Below are 17561 nucleotides of genomic sequence, written 5' to 3' on the forward strand. Positions count from 1 at the left end.
AATGCACGGGCTGAGGCAGGGGAAAGCGACTGTGCGCCAATACCACTCTAAATTTTTTGCATTGCTCACCGCCTTAGATTGGCCAAAGGACAGTAAGCCGGTCAGAGATCTTTTTTGGGAGGGATTGAGCCCCCCCATCAAGGATGAGATCGCTAGGGGGGACAGACCCCAGACCCTAGAAGACGTGGTGCAACGGGCTTTAGCTATTGGAATTCGACATGAGGGACGTCCGTGGCACGAGGAGGACGGGCCCCAAGCGCGTGCGCAAGCGAGGACTCTCCCTTTTGTGCACAGGGATTTCAGCCGTGCGCACCCCTCGCCAATGGGGAAGGACAGCGAGGAGCCAATGGAGATTGGTGGTGCTAGGGCTCAGAAGCCATCCCAGAGCCCTGTCCCTGGTGCAGCCAAAGCGAAGCCTCCTAGAGGAACCAGGAAGTGTTACATCTGTGACAGTGCGCACCATATGGCGAAAGAGTGCCCCCAGAGGCTCCAGAAGCACACTGCAGCACTGGCAACTGTAACAGCAGAGGTGCAACCAGGGGAGCAGCTTCAGGGAAACGACAGTGCCTGGCTGGAAGCAGAGCTACTGGGGCTCAGCCAGGCGGATCTGTAGACAAGCCCCCAGCATCACTGCAGAGCGTGGACCCTTTGCCTCCCAGACCGGCAGTTCTGCTCACAGCAACACTCCAGTTGCCTGATGGGAGACTCCTCGAGGTTCCAATAACGATCGATTCGGGAAGCAACGCCGACTTCGTGGGACTGCAGTTCGTTAAGCAGCACAACATGGCGCTCCTGCCTGCAACGACGCCTCTGAACGTGGTCACGGTAGACGGCAGGAAGTTGCTGGGGGGGCAAGTGGTGCAGCAAACCCCTCCCATGATGATGCAGATTGGCAACCATCGAGAACTTATTAGTTTCAATGTCACCCACTTATCGGACACACCCATCGTGTTAGGCATGAGTTGGCTGGAGAGGCACAGTCCCGCGGTTGCGTGGTACCAGCGGCAGATCACCTTTTGTTCATCGTATTGTGCTCAGCATTGCTTTCAGACCGATCAGGGAGGAGAAGCCGAGCAGCAGTTGCATCTGGGTATGGTGCAAACAGTGCCTCACAAGTACCAGGACTTCTTGGAGGTTTTCTGTGAGAAGGAAGCTGACAAGTTGCCGCCTCACAGACCTTACGACTGCGCGATTGATTTAGTGCCAGGGGCGCAACTGCCTGCTGCCAAGCTGTACTCCATGTCGGAAGACGAGATGCAAGAGCTTCGGGAGTTCATAGACCATAACCTCAAGCGAGGTTTCATCCAGGAATCTAAAGCAGCGGGTGGCAGCCCTGTGTTCTTTGTGAAGAAGAAAAACACGCCCCAAAAAAGGCTTATAGTGGATTACAGGTTCATAAACAGCTTGACTAAGCCCAAAGCTTTCCCCATGCCCAAGATTGACGACCTTTTAGCGACCGTCAGGAGGGGCAAGATTTTCACCAAGCTGGACCTACGTGGAGCTTACAATCTCATCCGCATCCGGAAAGGAGATGAGTGGAAGACCGCCATGTTCACCCCTCTGGGCACATACGAATACAGAGTCATGCCTTTCGGTCTCCAAAATGGCAGCCACGTTTTTCAAGCATTTATGCACCACGTGCTAGCAGGTCTCCTCTACAAGAAGTGTGTCTGCTTTCTCGACGATATCCTGATTTTCTCGGAATCGCCGGAGGATCACGATAAGGACGTGAGGGAGGTCCTGCAGAGGCTGAAGGACCACAGGCTGTACGCCAAGTTGGAAAAATGCCAGTTTGATGTCAGAGAGGTTGATTTCCTTGGCTACAAGTTGTCCGACGAGGGACTGGCCATGGACAGGGCTAAGGTTCAAGCGCTGTTGGACTGGAAAAGCCCTCGAAATCGGAAAGAGGTCCAGAGGTTCATCGGCTTTGCCAATTTTTACCGCAAGTTTATTAAAGGTTTTGCGAACGCGACGGCGGCTATCACTGACACCCTCAGTTCCAAGAAGAAGAAGTTCGTCTGGACCGAACAAGCGGAGCGGTCCTTCCGGACGCTTAAAGGTCTTTTCGCCTCCGAAGAGCAGCTGCTCCACGTGAATCCCGGCAGACCCATGCGGGTAGAGACCGATGCGTCAGACAGAGCGGTTGGGGCCGTTCTTTTGCAAGAGGATTCACAAGGCAACTGGAGACCGGGTGCGTTCTACTCCCGGAAGCTCAGCAAGACGGAGCGCAATTATACCATATGGGACAGGGAGTTGTTGGCCATTCATGCAGCTTTCAAAGCGTGGCGACACTTCTTAATAGGAGCCAAGCACACGGTGCAAGTCCGCACGGATCACAAGAACTTAGAGTATTGGCGGACGGCTAAGTTACAGACCCAGCGACACATGCGCTGGGCGGAGTTCTTTGCGGATTTCGACTTCAAAATAGAATACATCCCAGGAGACTCCAATGTTATTGCAGACGCGCTGTCCCGAAAGCCGCAATACTTGGAGGAAGCAGCTCCAATCGCAGCAAAGCACATTTTCGCACCGCAGGCGTGGACGTGCGCTACCATCGCAGTCGACCTGGACGCGGTGCGACGCGCGTTGCAAAGGGATCAGTTTGCACAGTCCAAGATGGAGGAGCTACGCGGAGGGTCGCGAGACAACGATGAGTTCCAATTGCAAGATGGACTTTTGACTCGTAAGGGTGCCCTTTACGTGCCCACCGACGATCTTCGAGCCAAGGTTCTGCAACAATTGCATGACGCCCCTAGTGCAGGCCATTTCGGCAAAGAGAAGACGATGGAGTTGGTGGCTAGAGACTTTTGGTGGCCCCAGATGAGAGGAGAGGTGGCGGACTACGTCGCCAGGTGTGATATCTGCCAGAGGTCCAAACCAGTGCACCAGAAGCAGGCGGGATTGCTAGAACCGCTGGAGACACCGCAGCAACCGTGGGAGAGGGTAGCGTTGGACTTTGTTACGGACCTGCCCAGCTCCAGAGGTAAGACGGCGGTGTTAGTGGTGGTGGACTTGTTCACCAAGATGGCGCATTTCATCCCTTGTGCCAAGGTGGCGACGGCAGAACAGACCGCAAAGCTCTTCATCGATCACGTCTTCAGAGTGCATGGACTTCCGCAGTCCGTCTTGTCCGACAGGGGGCGCCAGTTTGTTTCCACTTTCTGGCGAAAGCTTCTGGGCATCTTGCACGTCAAAATCAACCTGACATCGGCGAGACATCCACAAACCAACGGTCAAGCGGAGAGGGTCAACGCGATCATGCAGCAGTACCTGCGGTGCTACGCCAACCAGCGACCTGCGGCGTGGGTGGACTATCTGCCGATGGCTGAATTCGCCTACAACAACACGAAACACGCATCCACCGGGGTGACGCCTTTCTTCGCGAACAATGGCCGTCATCCCAGAACCTTCCCGAGATTTGCGGCACCAGGAGGGGGGGGGCCTCAAGATGCCGACCAGTTTGCAGCGGAGTTGCAAGAGGTGCACGAGGAGCTGCGGAGACATTTGGAGCTGGCAAAACAGGCGTATAAGGTGCAGGCCGATAAGCACAGGAGGGCGGGAGAGGACATCCAGATTGGGGACTGGGTGTGGTTAGCAGCCCACGCGATGCCGGCCAGGTCATTGGCCAAGAAGAAGTTAGGACACAGGCAGCTAGGGCCATATCAAGTTGAGGCTAAGATCAATCCGGTGGCTTTTCGTCTAGCCCTTCCGGAGGGTTCCAGGGTGCACCCGGTCTTTCATAGGTCGGTGCTCACTCCCTACAAAACCCCACACAGGTTTCAAGAGTCAGGAGCACTCCCAGAGCCACGTAGGAGGGCGCCTGAGGGGGGGGAATCGCCAAGACCAGAACCTCTTAACGAGGTCACAGAGATACTGGACTCGAGATGGGGGGAGGAGGGAGTTGAATATTTTCTAGCCAGGGAAGGCACTCCGGCCTCTGCCAATAGCTGGGTGCCGGGTTACGCGTTGGACGAACCCCTGTTGAAGGAGGAGTTCCATGCACTTTTTCCGCACAAGCCCATGCCCGAGGAGTATTTTGATGATTGGCTTTTCACGCCCACTTTGTCAGACAGCACGTTCGAGGGTTTCTCCTCACCCGAGGGCCATACGCCCGAAACAAGCCCGACCAGGGATCCGAGACTGGGGGGGGAGGAGACAGGCCCTTGTTGGTGGGTGGATCAGCCAAGGGAGGCATGGAGTCAGAGATGGATGGTAGGTCCTTGGCAGGCAGCGCCAGGAGAAGCAGTGATGGAGGAAGAGACTGTGAGGTCTGTGGGTGGGGAACCCGAGTTCGAACACACATATACGGAGATGACAGAGGAGAACGTTGAAGTGGACAACTTGTATCCTGAACCGACCCCGGAAGAACCACGTTTTCCTCAACCTGCACCCGGCGAGCGGGAGGGGGGAAGGGGGGGCTTCGAGGGGGGGATGGATGTCAGGGTTTCTGGGAGAGAGGAGGAGATGACAGAGGAGACGGAGAGCGAGTGGGAGGAGGGGCAGAAGGATGAGGAAGAAGATGACGGAATTCTGAGGGAATCCACGAGTCTGAGCAGCGAGTCAGAGGATTCTCAAAAGGGGGTTACCTTAATCAAGCAAAAGGGAGGAGAAGGGAGAAGCGGAGAGGAGCCCAGTGGAAGACAGACGCAGCAAGAGGCGTCTCAGCCGGAACGGAGTAAAGGGGGTGGAGTCGTCAGCCTCTCGGAGGGAGCAGGATTAGGAGAGAACAGAGAAAGGGGGTTGGAGCAAGGTGTTCAGCCGGAAAGGGTGGAGAGCAGAACAAGGGGTGGTGTAGCGGTCGAAAGAAAGGTCAGCAGCAACGTACGCGCGCCAAGTTCAAACGTAGAGGCGCGCGGAAGTGGAGAGAGCTCAGGGGAGGAGCCCGGCCCTAAAGCCAGAAGGAGGGGGGAAGAGGCGGCAGAGGATTCAGCCTCAGGCGAGTCACGGAGAGAGGGAACCCAGGGGGGCAGGAAGACCCTGCGGAAAAGAAAGGAGAGGAAGAGGTGGTCTAGATCCAGGCTATTAAGTTGGTGTGGAAGAGGGGAGGAGTCAGAGGGGACTTCAGCGGTCTAACGTGACAGACGTACGGCCACGATGCTGAACTGTACGAGAAGCAGAAATCTTCAATAAACTTTTCCTGTAAATAAACTGCAACGGAGTGAGGTCTCTTGTGAGCTGGGACCCGTCCTGGGTGGCCGTGACAACTGTATTTCTACTAAAAATGTAATACCCTTCAGCAGCCAATGATCAACGATGAGGGCAGTGAGGTGTCTCATTTATGAGTCAGGGAGCAGCAGCTGCCAGTAACAGCATTATGGAACTATGCAGGTGAGGATTTGATTGACATTTTGGATTGGAGAAGATTGGAAGCCCCTTGTAAAATTAATTATAAATAACCCAAATAACTGACATCCACTAGGTAGGATATACATATATAAATGATTTTAAAATCTTTATAAGAACAAACGATAACACCAAAGACAGTGACAATTGGACAATGGCATGCCAGCCTGGGAAAAACAGCAGGCTGATGGCAGAATAATCTCTGCTTTAGGGCCCTGTTGAGTCTATAAGAGAGGAAACTCTTGAATAGGTAAAGATTCTCTTCTTGCGTCAACCATAACCTAAAGTCTCTCATATGACTGAAAAGTTTTTAACCTTTACCACAGTTTAAAATTCAGTGCAAGCAATATTTCTCCTTCCCACTTTCAGTTTTGCCACATGAATTATCTTAACAGTTCATCTAAATCCCCTTGAATATACTAGGGCTAACCTGAAGCAAAGTAATTGGAAACTTCTCATGTGGTTCAGTGGTTATCCATACTCGGAAGCTATCATCAGGGATATCAGCACTAATCATTGTTTCCAAAAGTTCTTCCATGAACTCCAGACCCAGATGGCAGTTCTGAAGTAACACCCAGCCACCCTTACCAAACAAACAAACAAACAAACAAACACAATTAAATAATCTGCTAAACATCAAGCCAACTGCAATTTACTAACAACAACAACTACACTTGAGTATTCCACAGATGGAAGGTTTCACTAGCTACTTGTTTTCATTTATATCTCCCTGATATTGAGGTTTGGGGTTTCTGTGTTTTAATAATAAATATGGATTTGCATTAAAATGAAACAACTACTGTAGGTTCCAATGAGTAAGTAAAGTAGTACTGCCATCTTGTGGTAGTTATAAAAATTATAGCAGGGCAATTTCTACTGGTTTTGGTGAACAGGAGATACCTTGTAATCATCATCATCCTCATTTATTAAAAGAAACCCCCTGCTTTCCCCTTCAGAATAAGGTTTTTGTTTAGGCTCAGCAAGCTCTAAGATTCCCAAAACTTCTATCAATCACTGAGGGGTTCTGGTGAGATCTTTGTTTTAGTAGGGTTCAACTTTTTCAGACCCAGAATACACCATGCATTTGGGGACCCATTTCTTACTTTTTAAAAACAATATATATTTGTATGGTGGTAGTGCTGCTATTGTGACCCACTTCAGATCATGTTGCACCACGGAGCAGGGTCCCAACCCACCACTAAAGGCCAGTGGATTTCTGTCAGCGAAAATAGTGGGGTATAAATAAACAATGATGATGATTTATTCCTCCAGGAGAGAGTCCAGGGCTTCTCTCATCATAGAACACCAACATGTATTAAGTATGATGTTCGTATGCCCCTTTTTAGCCACACTACGCCTCATAGTTCTGTTCCTCTATTCAGAGTTCATTTCACCTCTCTTGTTAGTTAAGCAAATTTTCCTTTTTCCTTGCAATCAGTGCCCTCTTCAGAGTTGAGTTATGGCTCTGGTGAGCTCCAGACTTTAGCCTTCAAGGTCACCTGCACTTAGCTGTGCACTGACTCTGTCTCTCTTGCTCTGCTTCCCTTGGCTGAAACCCGCCCCCCAAATACACACACACACCAGTGAGGGAGGACAGAACATGCTCACACCTGCTCTGCTGGCACTCCCCAACACCAGCAAAGAAAAGTTTCGACGCAGATTTAGCAAATATGCCACCTCTTCTTTTTAATCTGAAGCCATACTAACATTCCAGGCCTATAGACATTGCTTTGGAAGCAAGTCTCATTGAAAAGTACAACAAAAGTTATTTTCAAAAAATACCCATGCTTGAGATACTATAATAACTGCAGTTAAGCTCTGTTAAAATCAATGGGGCTTCCAAATAAGTCTGTTAGAAATTTAAGGTAACCAGTTTAATACGGGAATTACAGCTATTCCTCAATACCACACTTGAGTGAATTTAATAGTGACAGACCAGAACAGCCAAAATCCTATCCATCTTTTACAGTGCATTTCTTCACTGACCATGTCTCAGCCAGAATGACAAAACAGTGAGGTAAAGAGTGGGTATGGTAACTAAGCAAAGGGGGTCAGGACAGACTACTCTACCCCTCTTTATATATATAGGCGTTGATTATATTTATATATATATATATAATTTCAATGGGTAGAGATAGATAGATAGATAGATAGATAGATAGATAGATAGAGATAGATAGACAGACAGATATGCCCAGGCTCCTAAGTAAAGAAGCTCAGTACATAATACTAACAGGCAGTGCTTTTTTTCTGAGGGGAAGCAGGAGTTTGTGGTTCCCCTCCACTTTAAGGGTATTCCATTAAAGGAATCTGGGGGTCGTGGTTCCTGTCCGTAGCCCGGGTGGAGGCTAGGGCCATGGCACACCGTGGAAGAGCTCCGAGTTGATGTACATCAACAGGGCTCCCCCTACTGGTGGCTAACCCTTGTGAGACTACCTGCATGGCGGGCAGGAGTCGGATATACCGTATTTTTTGCTCTATAAGACTCACTTTTTCCCTCCTAAAAAGTAAGGGGAAATGTGTGTGCGTCTTATGGAGCAAATGCAGGCTGCACAGCTATCCCAGAAGCCAGAATAGCAAGAGGGATCGCTGCTTTCGCTGCGCAGCGAACCCTCTTGCTCTTCTGGCTTCTGGGATTCAGAATATTTTTTTTCTTGTTTTCCTCCTTCAAAAATTAGGTGCGTCTTATGGTCTGGTGCGTCTTATAGAGCAAAAAATACGGTAGTTGGTTTGGGTCCAATGCCTAAGCCAATGCCACTCACATTCTGTAACCAATAAAGTTGTGGCCTTTATTAGCCCATTAAGCTAAAAAACTGGTGTCCACATGTTTGATGCATCAAATGGGGGGGGGGGTTTGACACTCAACAGAATGTTGCACTTAGACAGCCCTTTGGTGTGATCCAGCAGGATTCCTTTTCTGTTCTTACTTAGAAATCAGCCCCATTAAGATGGATAAAATTATAAGTGGGTACAGTGGTACCTCAGGTTACAAAAGCTTCAGGTTACAGATGTTTCAAGTTACAGACTCCTCTAACCCGGAAGTAGTACCTCAGGTTAAGAACTTTACTTCAGGATGAGAACAGAAATCGTGCAGTAGTAGCGGGAGGCCCCATTAGCTAAAGTGATACCTCAGGTTAAGAATGGACCTCCAGAACAAATTAAGCTCTTAACCAGAGGTACCACTATATCAGATTGCAACCTCACTCTTTTAAATGCATTTTTTTTTAATTTAAATGCATTTTAATTTATTTTTATTTTAAACAAAGTAATAAATAATAAATAAATAAAAATAAAAATGGGCACTCCACCCTTGAGACCGTTCCATTATAACTATCCAACCTCCCAAATTTCAACACCTTTTGCAATGGTTTGACCCCTTTCCATTTTAATAGTACAAATTCTACAAATACCTTCTATATCTCCTCAAAATCATTTCTCCTGCATATTCCCCATCTTACCTTAATAGCACATGTTAATTTATCATTAATAGCTATATGCCACACCTCTTTATACATTTTTTTTAATGGAAGTACAAAACCTGAGTCAGGGGGTGAGTGGAATCTTTAAAAAACTCAAGCAAAGGGATGAGATTTTTTTTTTAATGTTAAGATTGTATACATACCTGTGACATTGATGTCTGAATTAGCTTGCGTGCATGAACTTCTTGTCCTTGTCCCATAGAAATAGCTCTGTTTTCTACAACAAGTGAAATGGTAGAATGATAATAAGATTACATAAATTTTGTACTTTTGGTTGTAGGCAAGTTTTCAAAACGCATGGAAGCAATTTTTTATTTTTTTATTTTTTTTGCTAATTTGGCTTTTCAATTCCATGCTTTAACTTATTAAAGAATCCTGCGCATATTGTATTTATTTAGCAGATATACAGCATTGTATCTTTGTAAGACTTCACTGAATGTTGGCCTTTTATATTATTCATGTTTGTGCTCCCTTCCCTTTGCTACGAATCAATTAACTCAGTTAATTTAGTATATCACTTTGCTGCATGCATGAAGGTCTTTTGATGCCAATGAGAATTAAGTTAAGGAATAAAGGTAAAGGGACCTCTGACAGTTAAGTCCGGTTGCAGACGACTCGGGGGTTGCGGCGCTCACCTCGCTTTACAGGCCACAGACAGTTTTTCCAGGTCATGTGGCCAGCATGACTAATCCGCTTCTGGCGAACCAGAGCAGCGCATGGAAACGCCGTTTACCTTCCTGCCAGTACCTATTTATCTACTCACAATTTTGGGCATGTTTTCAAACTGCTAGGTTGACAGGAGCTGGGACCGAGCAACGGGAGCTCACCCGTCATGGGGATTTGAACTGCCGACCTTCTGATCGGCAAGCCCAAGAGGCTCAGTGCCACCCGCGTCCCTTAAGGAATAAAGCCAGAAGTAATTTCTGACTCTTTCAAGAAGTTATCCTCTGTGGTAGTTAGCACTGGTGATAGTTGTGATGGCAGCAAATGTCCACGTGTATAAGCTGTAATAACAGAAAGGCAGCAAACTTTTTATCTGTCAAGAGCTGCATTCCCTTAAGCGTCATGTGTTGAGGGGCTAAATGCTGACAGTGGGTAAAACCATAGCTTGTGGCAGACAGGGTTGCCTCCTTTCCTCGTTTTCTACCACCCCCTTCTCTCCCTTGCTCCCTCTTTCCTCCTACCCAGTGAGCTACTAAATAGAGGAAGGACAGATCACTCATCCAAGAGGCCTGAACTGGCCACTTACAGCAATATTCTCTCCACCGCCCCACTTTCCATTTGTCTACACATTTTAATTGCCCCCTGCTGTCCTGCCCTCCACTTCTTCTTCCAAGCTCCTCCCATCACATGAAATAAGGCCGAGTACCACATGAAACTTGGTGGCACATTACCCACCCTATCCTAGATCAAGAAAGAGCCATTTATTACAGAGTTAGTGAAAGCTCATCTAACAGTAGCCTCAAGTGCCTGAAAATCTGAAGCTCTTTCTAGCCCTGCCTTCTGTAACAACTGGCTTTTTATTAATGGACACCTCCTGCTTGAACAATTGAATACAACCCTCATCATAAAGTTGCTGAAATTTTTCCAGGATTGTTGATGAGAGGGCCACTGCAAATTCAGTGAATTATTACAAAAACCAAATTTACCAAAGTGTTTTCCCCCCTAAAAAATCAAATTCTATCTTGAAGAATAAAATATTATATTTATACCCAGTTTAAGTTTCCTGGCCAATGCATCAATCTGGATAGTTGGATCAGATCCCATTGATAAAAAACAGATGAGCGGGGTTCGCTTATCACTTTCCTCCCAAGTTTTCTCTAAGTTTAAAATGACTGGCTCTGTATACTTTTCATTCAATGAATCTGCAATGTACTTCCTGGCTTGAGAAAGTGTGCGATCTGGACACCACGACCTAGGAAAGAACATATTTGGTGAGGCTCAAATTGAGTGTCAGTTTCATCTATGTATCATTTTTTTCCGAGGGAAATGCAGCAAAGCGATTAACACACAGCACTCTTAGAAGAATACTAGCAAAACAAGCAATGCTGAAATTGCATGATCCTCACCTGATAAGCAAAAGTTTACGAAAAGTATCTAGAGAGTCACTGTATCCATCGGGAATTGTTTCTTCCTCTGGAGCCTCCTTGTCAAACCAATTCTTCCATCCCTTCTCATTACGACAGATCTAATGTACCAAATGCAATAGACAAACATAGTTTTCCCATTAAAGTACACTCATGACAATTTTAGAAAGTTACACTTCAGTCAAAGTCATATTTCATAGAATCATAAAACTGTAGAATTGGAAGGGACTTTTGGGGTCATCTAGTCCAGCCCCCTGCAATGCAGAAATCTCAGCTACAGGATCCATGACAGATGGCCATTCAACCGCTAGTTTAAAAGCTCCAAGGAAGGCGAGTCAACCACTTTCTGAGTAAGTCTGTTCCACTGCCTAACAGCTCTTACTGCCAGAAAGTTCTTCCTGATGTTGAGCCAGACTCTTCTTTCTTCTAACTTGAAGCCATTGGCTCGTGCCTAATCTCTGGAGCAGGAGAAAAAAAAGATTGCAGCATCTTCTATGTGACAGCCCTTCATATATTTGAAGAGGGCTATCATATCTCCTCTCAGTCTTCTTTTCCATGCTAAATATACCCAACTCCTTCAACTGTTCCTAATAAGGCTTGGTTTCAAGACCCTTGATAATCTTGGCCAGCCTCCTCTGCACATGTTCCAGCTTGTCAACATCCTTCTTAAATTGTGGCACCCAGAACTGGACACTGTACTCCAAGAGTGACTGACCAAGGCAGAATTGATCACCGAAGAATTGATGCTTTTGAATTGTGGTGCTGGAGGAGACTCTTGAGAGTCCCATGGACTGCAAGAAGATCAAACCTATCCATTCTGAAGGAAAACAACCCTGAGTGCTCACTGGAAGGACAGATCCTGAAGCTGAGGCTCCAATACTTTGGCCACCTCATGAGAAGAGAAGACTCCCTGGAAAAGACCCTGATGTTGGGAAAGATTGAGGGCACAAGGAGAAGGGGATGACAGAGGACGAAATGGTTGGACAGTGTTCTTGAAGCTAATAACATGAGTTTGACCAAACTGCCGGAGGCAGTGGAAGACAGGAGTGCCTGGCGTGCTCTGGTTCATGGGGTCACAAAGAGTCGGACACAACTAAACAACTAAACAATAAAGTCACTTCCCTTGATCATGAAATTATACTTGTGTTAGTTTGATGTCATCTGCAAATTTCTTGAACATCCCTTTGGTACCTTCATTCAAGTCATTTATAAAGATAAAGAGCACTATACGTACTTCTGTTGATGCTGCCTAAAATAGCATTAGCCTTTTTTGCTGCTGCATCATAGAATTGTTGTTGTTGTTGAAGGAGCAGTGCAGTTCTTACTTAATAAAAATGGTGCAGACAGTCTGAAAAGTTAGTATAACTGCAGAATATGCTCATCACCACCATGGCTGGAAAGTAACTAATGGGATCCTCTAGTTAACCCCTGTGTCCTCAGACCTAACTATCCTGCAACAATGTAGTAAATCAAGGTGGGGGCCCAGTCACATGCCAGTTCCTTCTTTTGCTCTCCTGCCATCATTTCCAGCCACCTGCCCACAAGGTACTAGCAGAACTGCCAGTTGCTTTCCCCCAAAACTCAGCCCCAGCATAGGCTCTTGTCCCGGCAGCACACTTCACCTCCCCACTGCATGCAGTGCAACACACATCTAGTCAGGTGCAACACCAATAGGAAAAACGGTGAGTAGAGAGAAGGTGCACAGGACGAGCTTCTACCAAAGTGCAACTAAAGCAATGAAGCCCAGGGACCGCCCCGTCCAACCCCCTGGCCTCAAGGAAAGGCTCTTTGGTGTGGCTGTGTGCCCCCAGCCTGTTTTCCAGCTGCACCCAGAGCTTGGTGGACCTTTGCTTCAAATCCCACCATCCCCGTTTCACTGCTGCAGGATTGAAGTGGATGGGGGAGGAAAAAGAAATGAGTGCAGAAGATGAGCCCTGAGATATTTCCCCCCTGACATAGGAGGTGAGGGCTTACTAAGCAGCTCTGACTGCTGCTTAGAGAAGGCGGCTTAGCAGACCGTCCCAGAAAGCTCCGCTCATGTTAGGTAGAACATGTTTTTGAGGGCTGGGATGTGTCAGTATTTGTGGTTATTTATAAGCCCACATATAGGTGTGCAGGAAACTGCCTTGTACAAAGTCAGACTATTGGTCCATCTAAGTCAGTATTGCCTACAACTGACTGGCAGTGACACTCCAAGGTTTTAGGCAGTGGACATTCCCAGTGCAGCGCAGAGATGTCAGAATCTGGGATCTTGTGCACATTAAGCACATGTGCTCTGCCACTGAGCCAAGGCTATTCTCTTGAGGGGAAAAGATAGCATGCCATTAAGGTGCAAAACTAAGCAATATTGGAATTAATGGCCACGTCTCAATTCTCTAAGGCAAAAGGATACAATGGCTGTGGGAAAGAATATACGGCATAGAAAGGAAGACAAGTGAGCCCACCTGGTTCATAATTTCAGAAAATTGCGGTAGTTTACTCAGTTCTACCAGATTCAACCATGTCATATCAAGAATCCAACGGAATGGTTTGGGAGGACAAGCTTTTAGGTCCAGTGCTGCACCCCCTGATTAAAAACAATCATCACCATTATTATTACAGAGTACATACATGTTATGCTTAATATTATTAAATTTGAATTTTAGACTATCAGAAAAATGGCAGTCTCTATCCCACCAAATAACAGAGGAAGCAAACACAGTCCACAGGTACGTTTTGCACGAGTTTCTGTAGACAAACTTGTTGTGTAAGCTCTCTGGAGAAATGTGTGTTACTAGCAGGGTTGGCCCACCCATGAGGCAAGGTGAAGAAGGATCCACAGGGGCAGCAGATTCCAATGTATATCTTTATTCCTTGCTTGTTCTTGATGTAGATCTTCACTCACTCCTTCCTGGGTGGGGAGGGGGCACCCTTTTGTGGTTCACCTCAGGTAACAAAGTGTATTGGTTTGGCCCTGGTTAGTACCATGCAGCTCTCCTGGGTATTTGTCTCCATTTGATATGACTGAAAACCCATGAACATATAATCTGGTGAGTAAACCCCATTGACCCCTATGGAATTGACTTCTGAATAAATATGTTTAACAAACACTGCATGGCACAACTGGGATCATGGCACAACTACAGAACCTTCATAGGACTTACTTCTGGGTGAGGACAATAGTCTGAGTGATGTTGTGAGGTTGTTCAGACATCAATATGCATGGATTGGTACCTTCTAAGCATGAATAATATGAAGGTGTTGTCAGTGTGCAATGCAGCATTTACAAGGACGCTAAAGGATTATCTGGTGATGTAGGTAGTTTCATTTTTTTCACCTGCTGATGTGTTGTTGTGCTATTGACTGAGCATAGAATTGTGAGTATGCTATTATGTCAGCGTTAACCTTGATATAGCGACCACCAGCATCATAGGATCACCCTGCCTGGAAACAGTTTCAAAATGCCTTTCCAGTAAAATATTACAACATTATTTCTCTAAAACCAATGCTTTTTGTATTATATCTAAAAGCATGTAGGATGAATGCCTAAAATATGCCATTATCCTCGTTATTAATAATACAGAATCAGTTTTTTGCAGTTATTATAGCCTCATTGTTTGCTACAAACTTTTAATTGCCCTTATTTCATAGCCTTATACCTGATTAGCATTTTAATTCATTCTCCTTGCATCTATGACATCTATGATGGTAATGTATTATGGGTAATTTTACATTTTTGTATGACACATATACTTTCCTTTATGTGAATAACTTCCTTTTAGAGAGGTTTTTCCATGACTAATACAAAATAAGAGCCAAGACTAATTCGTACAGTGTCACAGACAATACTCCATCAGCAGCATTGCCTTCTTTAATATTTAGAATTCATATAAAGCTTTTATGTTTCAAAAACAGTTGGTGCATTACATGATTAATTGGCCAGAAGTCCTTCTGAAGAGTTCCCATAAGAACAATAGCAGACAGGCCTTCTTTGTGATCAATCAAAGCATGCCCTGACCACATTTTAGTCATCAGAAACTGTAGCTCCCATTCAAAGTCATGGTCTTAATCAGGGACAACCAAAATGGTGCCCTCTGCATGTTGGATTACAACTTGCATTATCCATTGCTAGCCATGCTAGCTGTGGCTGGTGTGTTTTGTTGTCCAAAAACATCTGGAAGCACCATGTTGGCTAACCCTAGTCTAAACAAAGCACAGTTCCCCAAGTTTGGAAGTTACCAGGAACTGTGGTTAGTTTAAAACTAGAAGCTTTCTCGTCCTCACAAAGGGCAAAAGAGGAGGGAGACATTTCACAAACCCATGGCTTGCCACAACTTGTATTCATAGCAGGAAACAATTGTTTACAACTACAAATGAACTTGTATACCATGAGCTAAGAGACACATACGTTTTAGGCTGCGTTCCTGTTTCCGGTTACACAAAATTAATGCCCATTTACTACAGTAGACGTAACCTGCACATCAGTCTTTAAGCAGTCTTGCATCCTCAGTAAGGTTTAAAAGCCTGCTCTGCCCCATGAATGTGTTTGAATAAAATTGATGTTATAAAAAATTTAATAATCAGTGTGGATATGCATAAGGATGGCTTACGTAAATGATGGATATGCAGGGCAGGAAAGGTACCAACAAGTGCACAAGGTCACCAGCATGGCTAATGAGCATTCTCAAGAAGGCTGTTATTCCAGGACAACGAGCTCCCAATTCCTCTGATGTGGATTGGGGGGTGGGGTGGGGTGGGGTATGGAAGGTCTGTGCTGCTGCTGAGATCTGTGTGGGCTCACAAGTCACAGCTGTGCTGTAACTGACCCAAGCAAAGCTTTTTACAGCAGCACAAAGCAAAGTATCAGAAGTGAATGAAGTGCTTCCTTCAGGCAGTGAGTGAGTGACAGCTCCAGGATGCTGAGTGGAAAGTTCCAGACTAAACAATGCTCCAACTGTGTGCATTTGCCCTCTTCCTACTGTCACTCAGCTGAGCTGGAGGGGAGCACTTCTACCCCCCACCCCGAAGAAATGGAGCCTGGGGGGCTTTGCATAGGCATCTGGGGGGCCACTGTGAGAACAGAGTATGGGAGTAGATGGGTCTTTGGACTGATCCTGCGGGGCTCTTATATTCTTAAATTCCTGTTTACCCATTCCAATGGCTTTAGGCAGTTGCCCACTCTTGTTTAGTGTTCCATACAGGGTTGCTTTCAGTATAATATGCAAACATGTATCCCATTACAAGCTTTTGTAACAAGGTAGAAATAATTCAGAACTAGTAATTACCTTTAATTAGTGCTTGGAACTCCTTTGGCTTGATTTGACCCCTCTGCAGATCAATTTTTAATGTCAGAAGCAGCGTAAAGAGAAATTTATGGTTTTCATATAAACCTCTAACAGAGTATGTGAAAGTTTCATATGTCAAAAACTCAATAATATTTGTGATCCTTTTCTGTGGAATAGGGGACTTATCAGATCTAAGGCATAAAAGCAAAGCAAGAAAGTAAGCAAACAGATTCACATCAATAAGCTCAAAGCGTCTCACATCAACTTCACAAAAGTTTACACAATAAAATATAGCAGCATTTCAAGTAAATTCGCTAAAAGGAAAAGTAATATACAAAAGGTACAATATTTAATATACAAAAGAGGGATTCAAATATTAATAGACCAAACATCTCTTATTAATAAATATATACAATTGTTTCTGCTTGTGTTTGTGCAAAGACTTCCACTTGTTCAGTGTAACATCCCCTCTGCCTCCTCTGCTCATGCACACATACCCAATTGCCCCAAAGGGTTGGAGGAATCCCTAGAAGAGACATGGACAGGAGAACTGGGGGAGGAAAGGTAAATCCATTAAGCAATCAAAAGCACTTGCCTGAACAAGACAACTACACTGGATGCAATTCTAAGGTGAAAGAATCTACTAATAACTCACATTAAGGTCTAAGAAAAGAAATACAAAAATATGTTACGCATTTTGGGAGGGGTTAGGCTGAATGCATGGACCCTCTTCTAATTCTTGGAATAGCCAAGCTAGCTTCCTGGGCAGGTGATGGGGAACAAAGGCTCTGTGAAAATGGCAAATGGGTAGGGCCCCTTCCTCCAACTCAGGGCAGAGTTGAAAGCAGAGAGTTTTGAGTGATGTGAGCTAGTACAGTGTTTCCCAACCTTTTTTGGGCAAAGGCACACTTGTTTCATGAAAAAAATCTCGAGGCACACCACCATGCCAGATGGGGAAAGGTCACTTTTTACTTATGTAACAATAAATAAATAAATAGTAACAGCATAGAAGGTAATGGTTATCTCTTTGATGTCTGATGGGAGGGCATTCCACAGGGCGGGCGCCACTACTGAGAAGGCCCTCTGCCTGGTTCCCTGTAACCTCACTTTTCACAGTGAGGGAATTGCCAGAAGGCCCTTGGCACTGGATCTCAGTGTCTGGGCTGAACGATGGTGGCGGAGACGCTACTTCAGGTATACTGGACCGAAACTGCTTAGGGCTTTAAAGGTCAGCACCAACACTTTGAATTGTGCTCGGAAAGGTACTGGGAGCCAATGTAGGTCTTTCAAGACTGTCGTTACGTGGTCTCGGCGGCAGGTAGCAGCGCTCACAGCTTACGGACTGCACCGTGTAACAGGTGTCTGGCCCAGCAGCCTAAGGCGGACAA

The 17561-nt window shown here is 46.0% G+C and overlaps 1 protein-coding gene across 1 annotated transcript in view; it reads right to left on the bottom strand.

The window, feature by feature from the left end:
- DNAH8 (dynein axonemal heavy chain 8) overlaps positions 1-17561 on the bottom strand; it is a 153177-nt gene that overhangs the window by 18276 nt on the left and 117340 nt on the right. Inside the window, exons 79-84 of the mRNA XM_081903566.1 lie at positions 16174-16364; positions 13354-13475; positions 10892-11010; positions 10535-10737; positions 8966-9039; positions 5774-5926 (exon numbers count right to left, since the gene is read on the bottom strand). Coding sequence (XP_081759692.1) covers positions 5774-5926; positions 8966-9039; positions 10535-10737; positions 10892-11010; positions 13354-13475; positions 16174-16364 — 862 coding nt within the window. The remainder of the gene's footprint in view (positions 1-5773; positions 5927-8965; positions 9040-10534; positions 10738-10891; positions 11011-13353; positions 13476-16173; positions 16365-17561) is intronic.

The sequence above is a fragment of the Podarcis melisellensis genome, assembly GCF_964234715.1.
Source record: "Podarcis melisellensis genome assembly, chromosome: 3".
NCBI classification, from domain to species: domain Eukaryota; kingdom Metazoa; phylum Chordata; class Lepidosauria; order Squamata; family Lacertidae; genus Podarcis; species Podarcis melisellensis.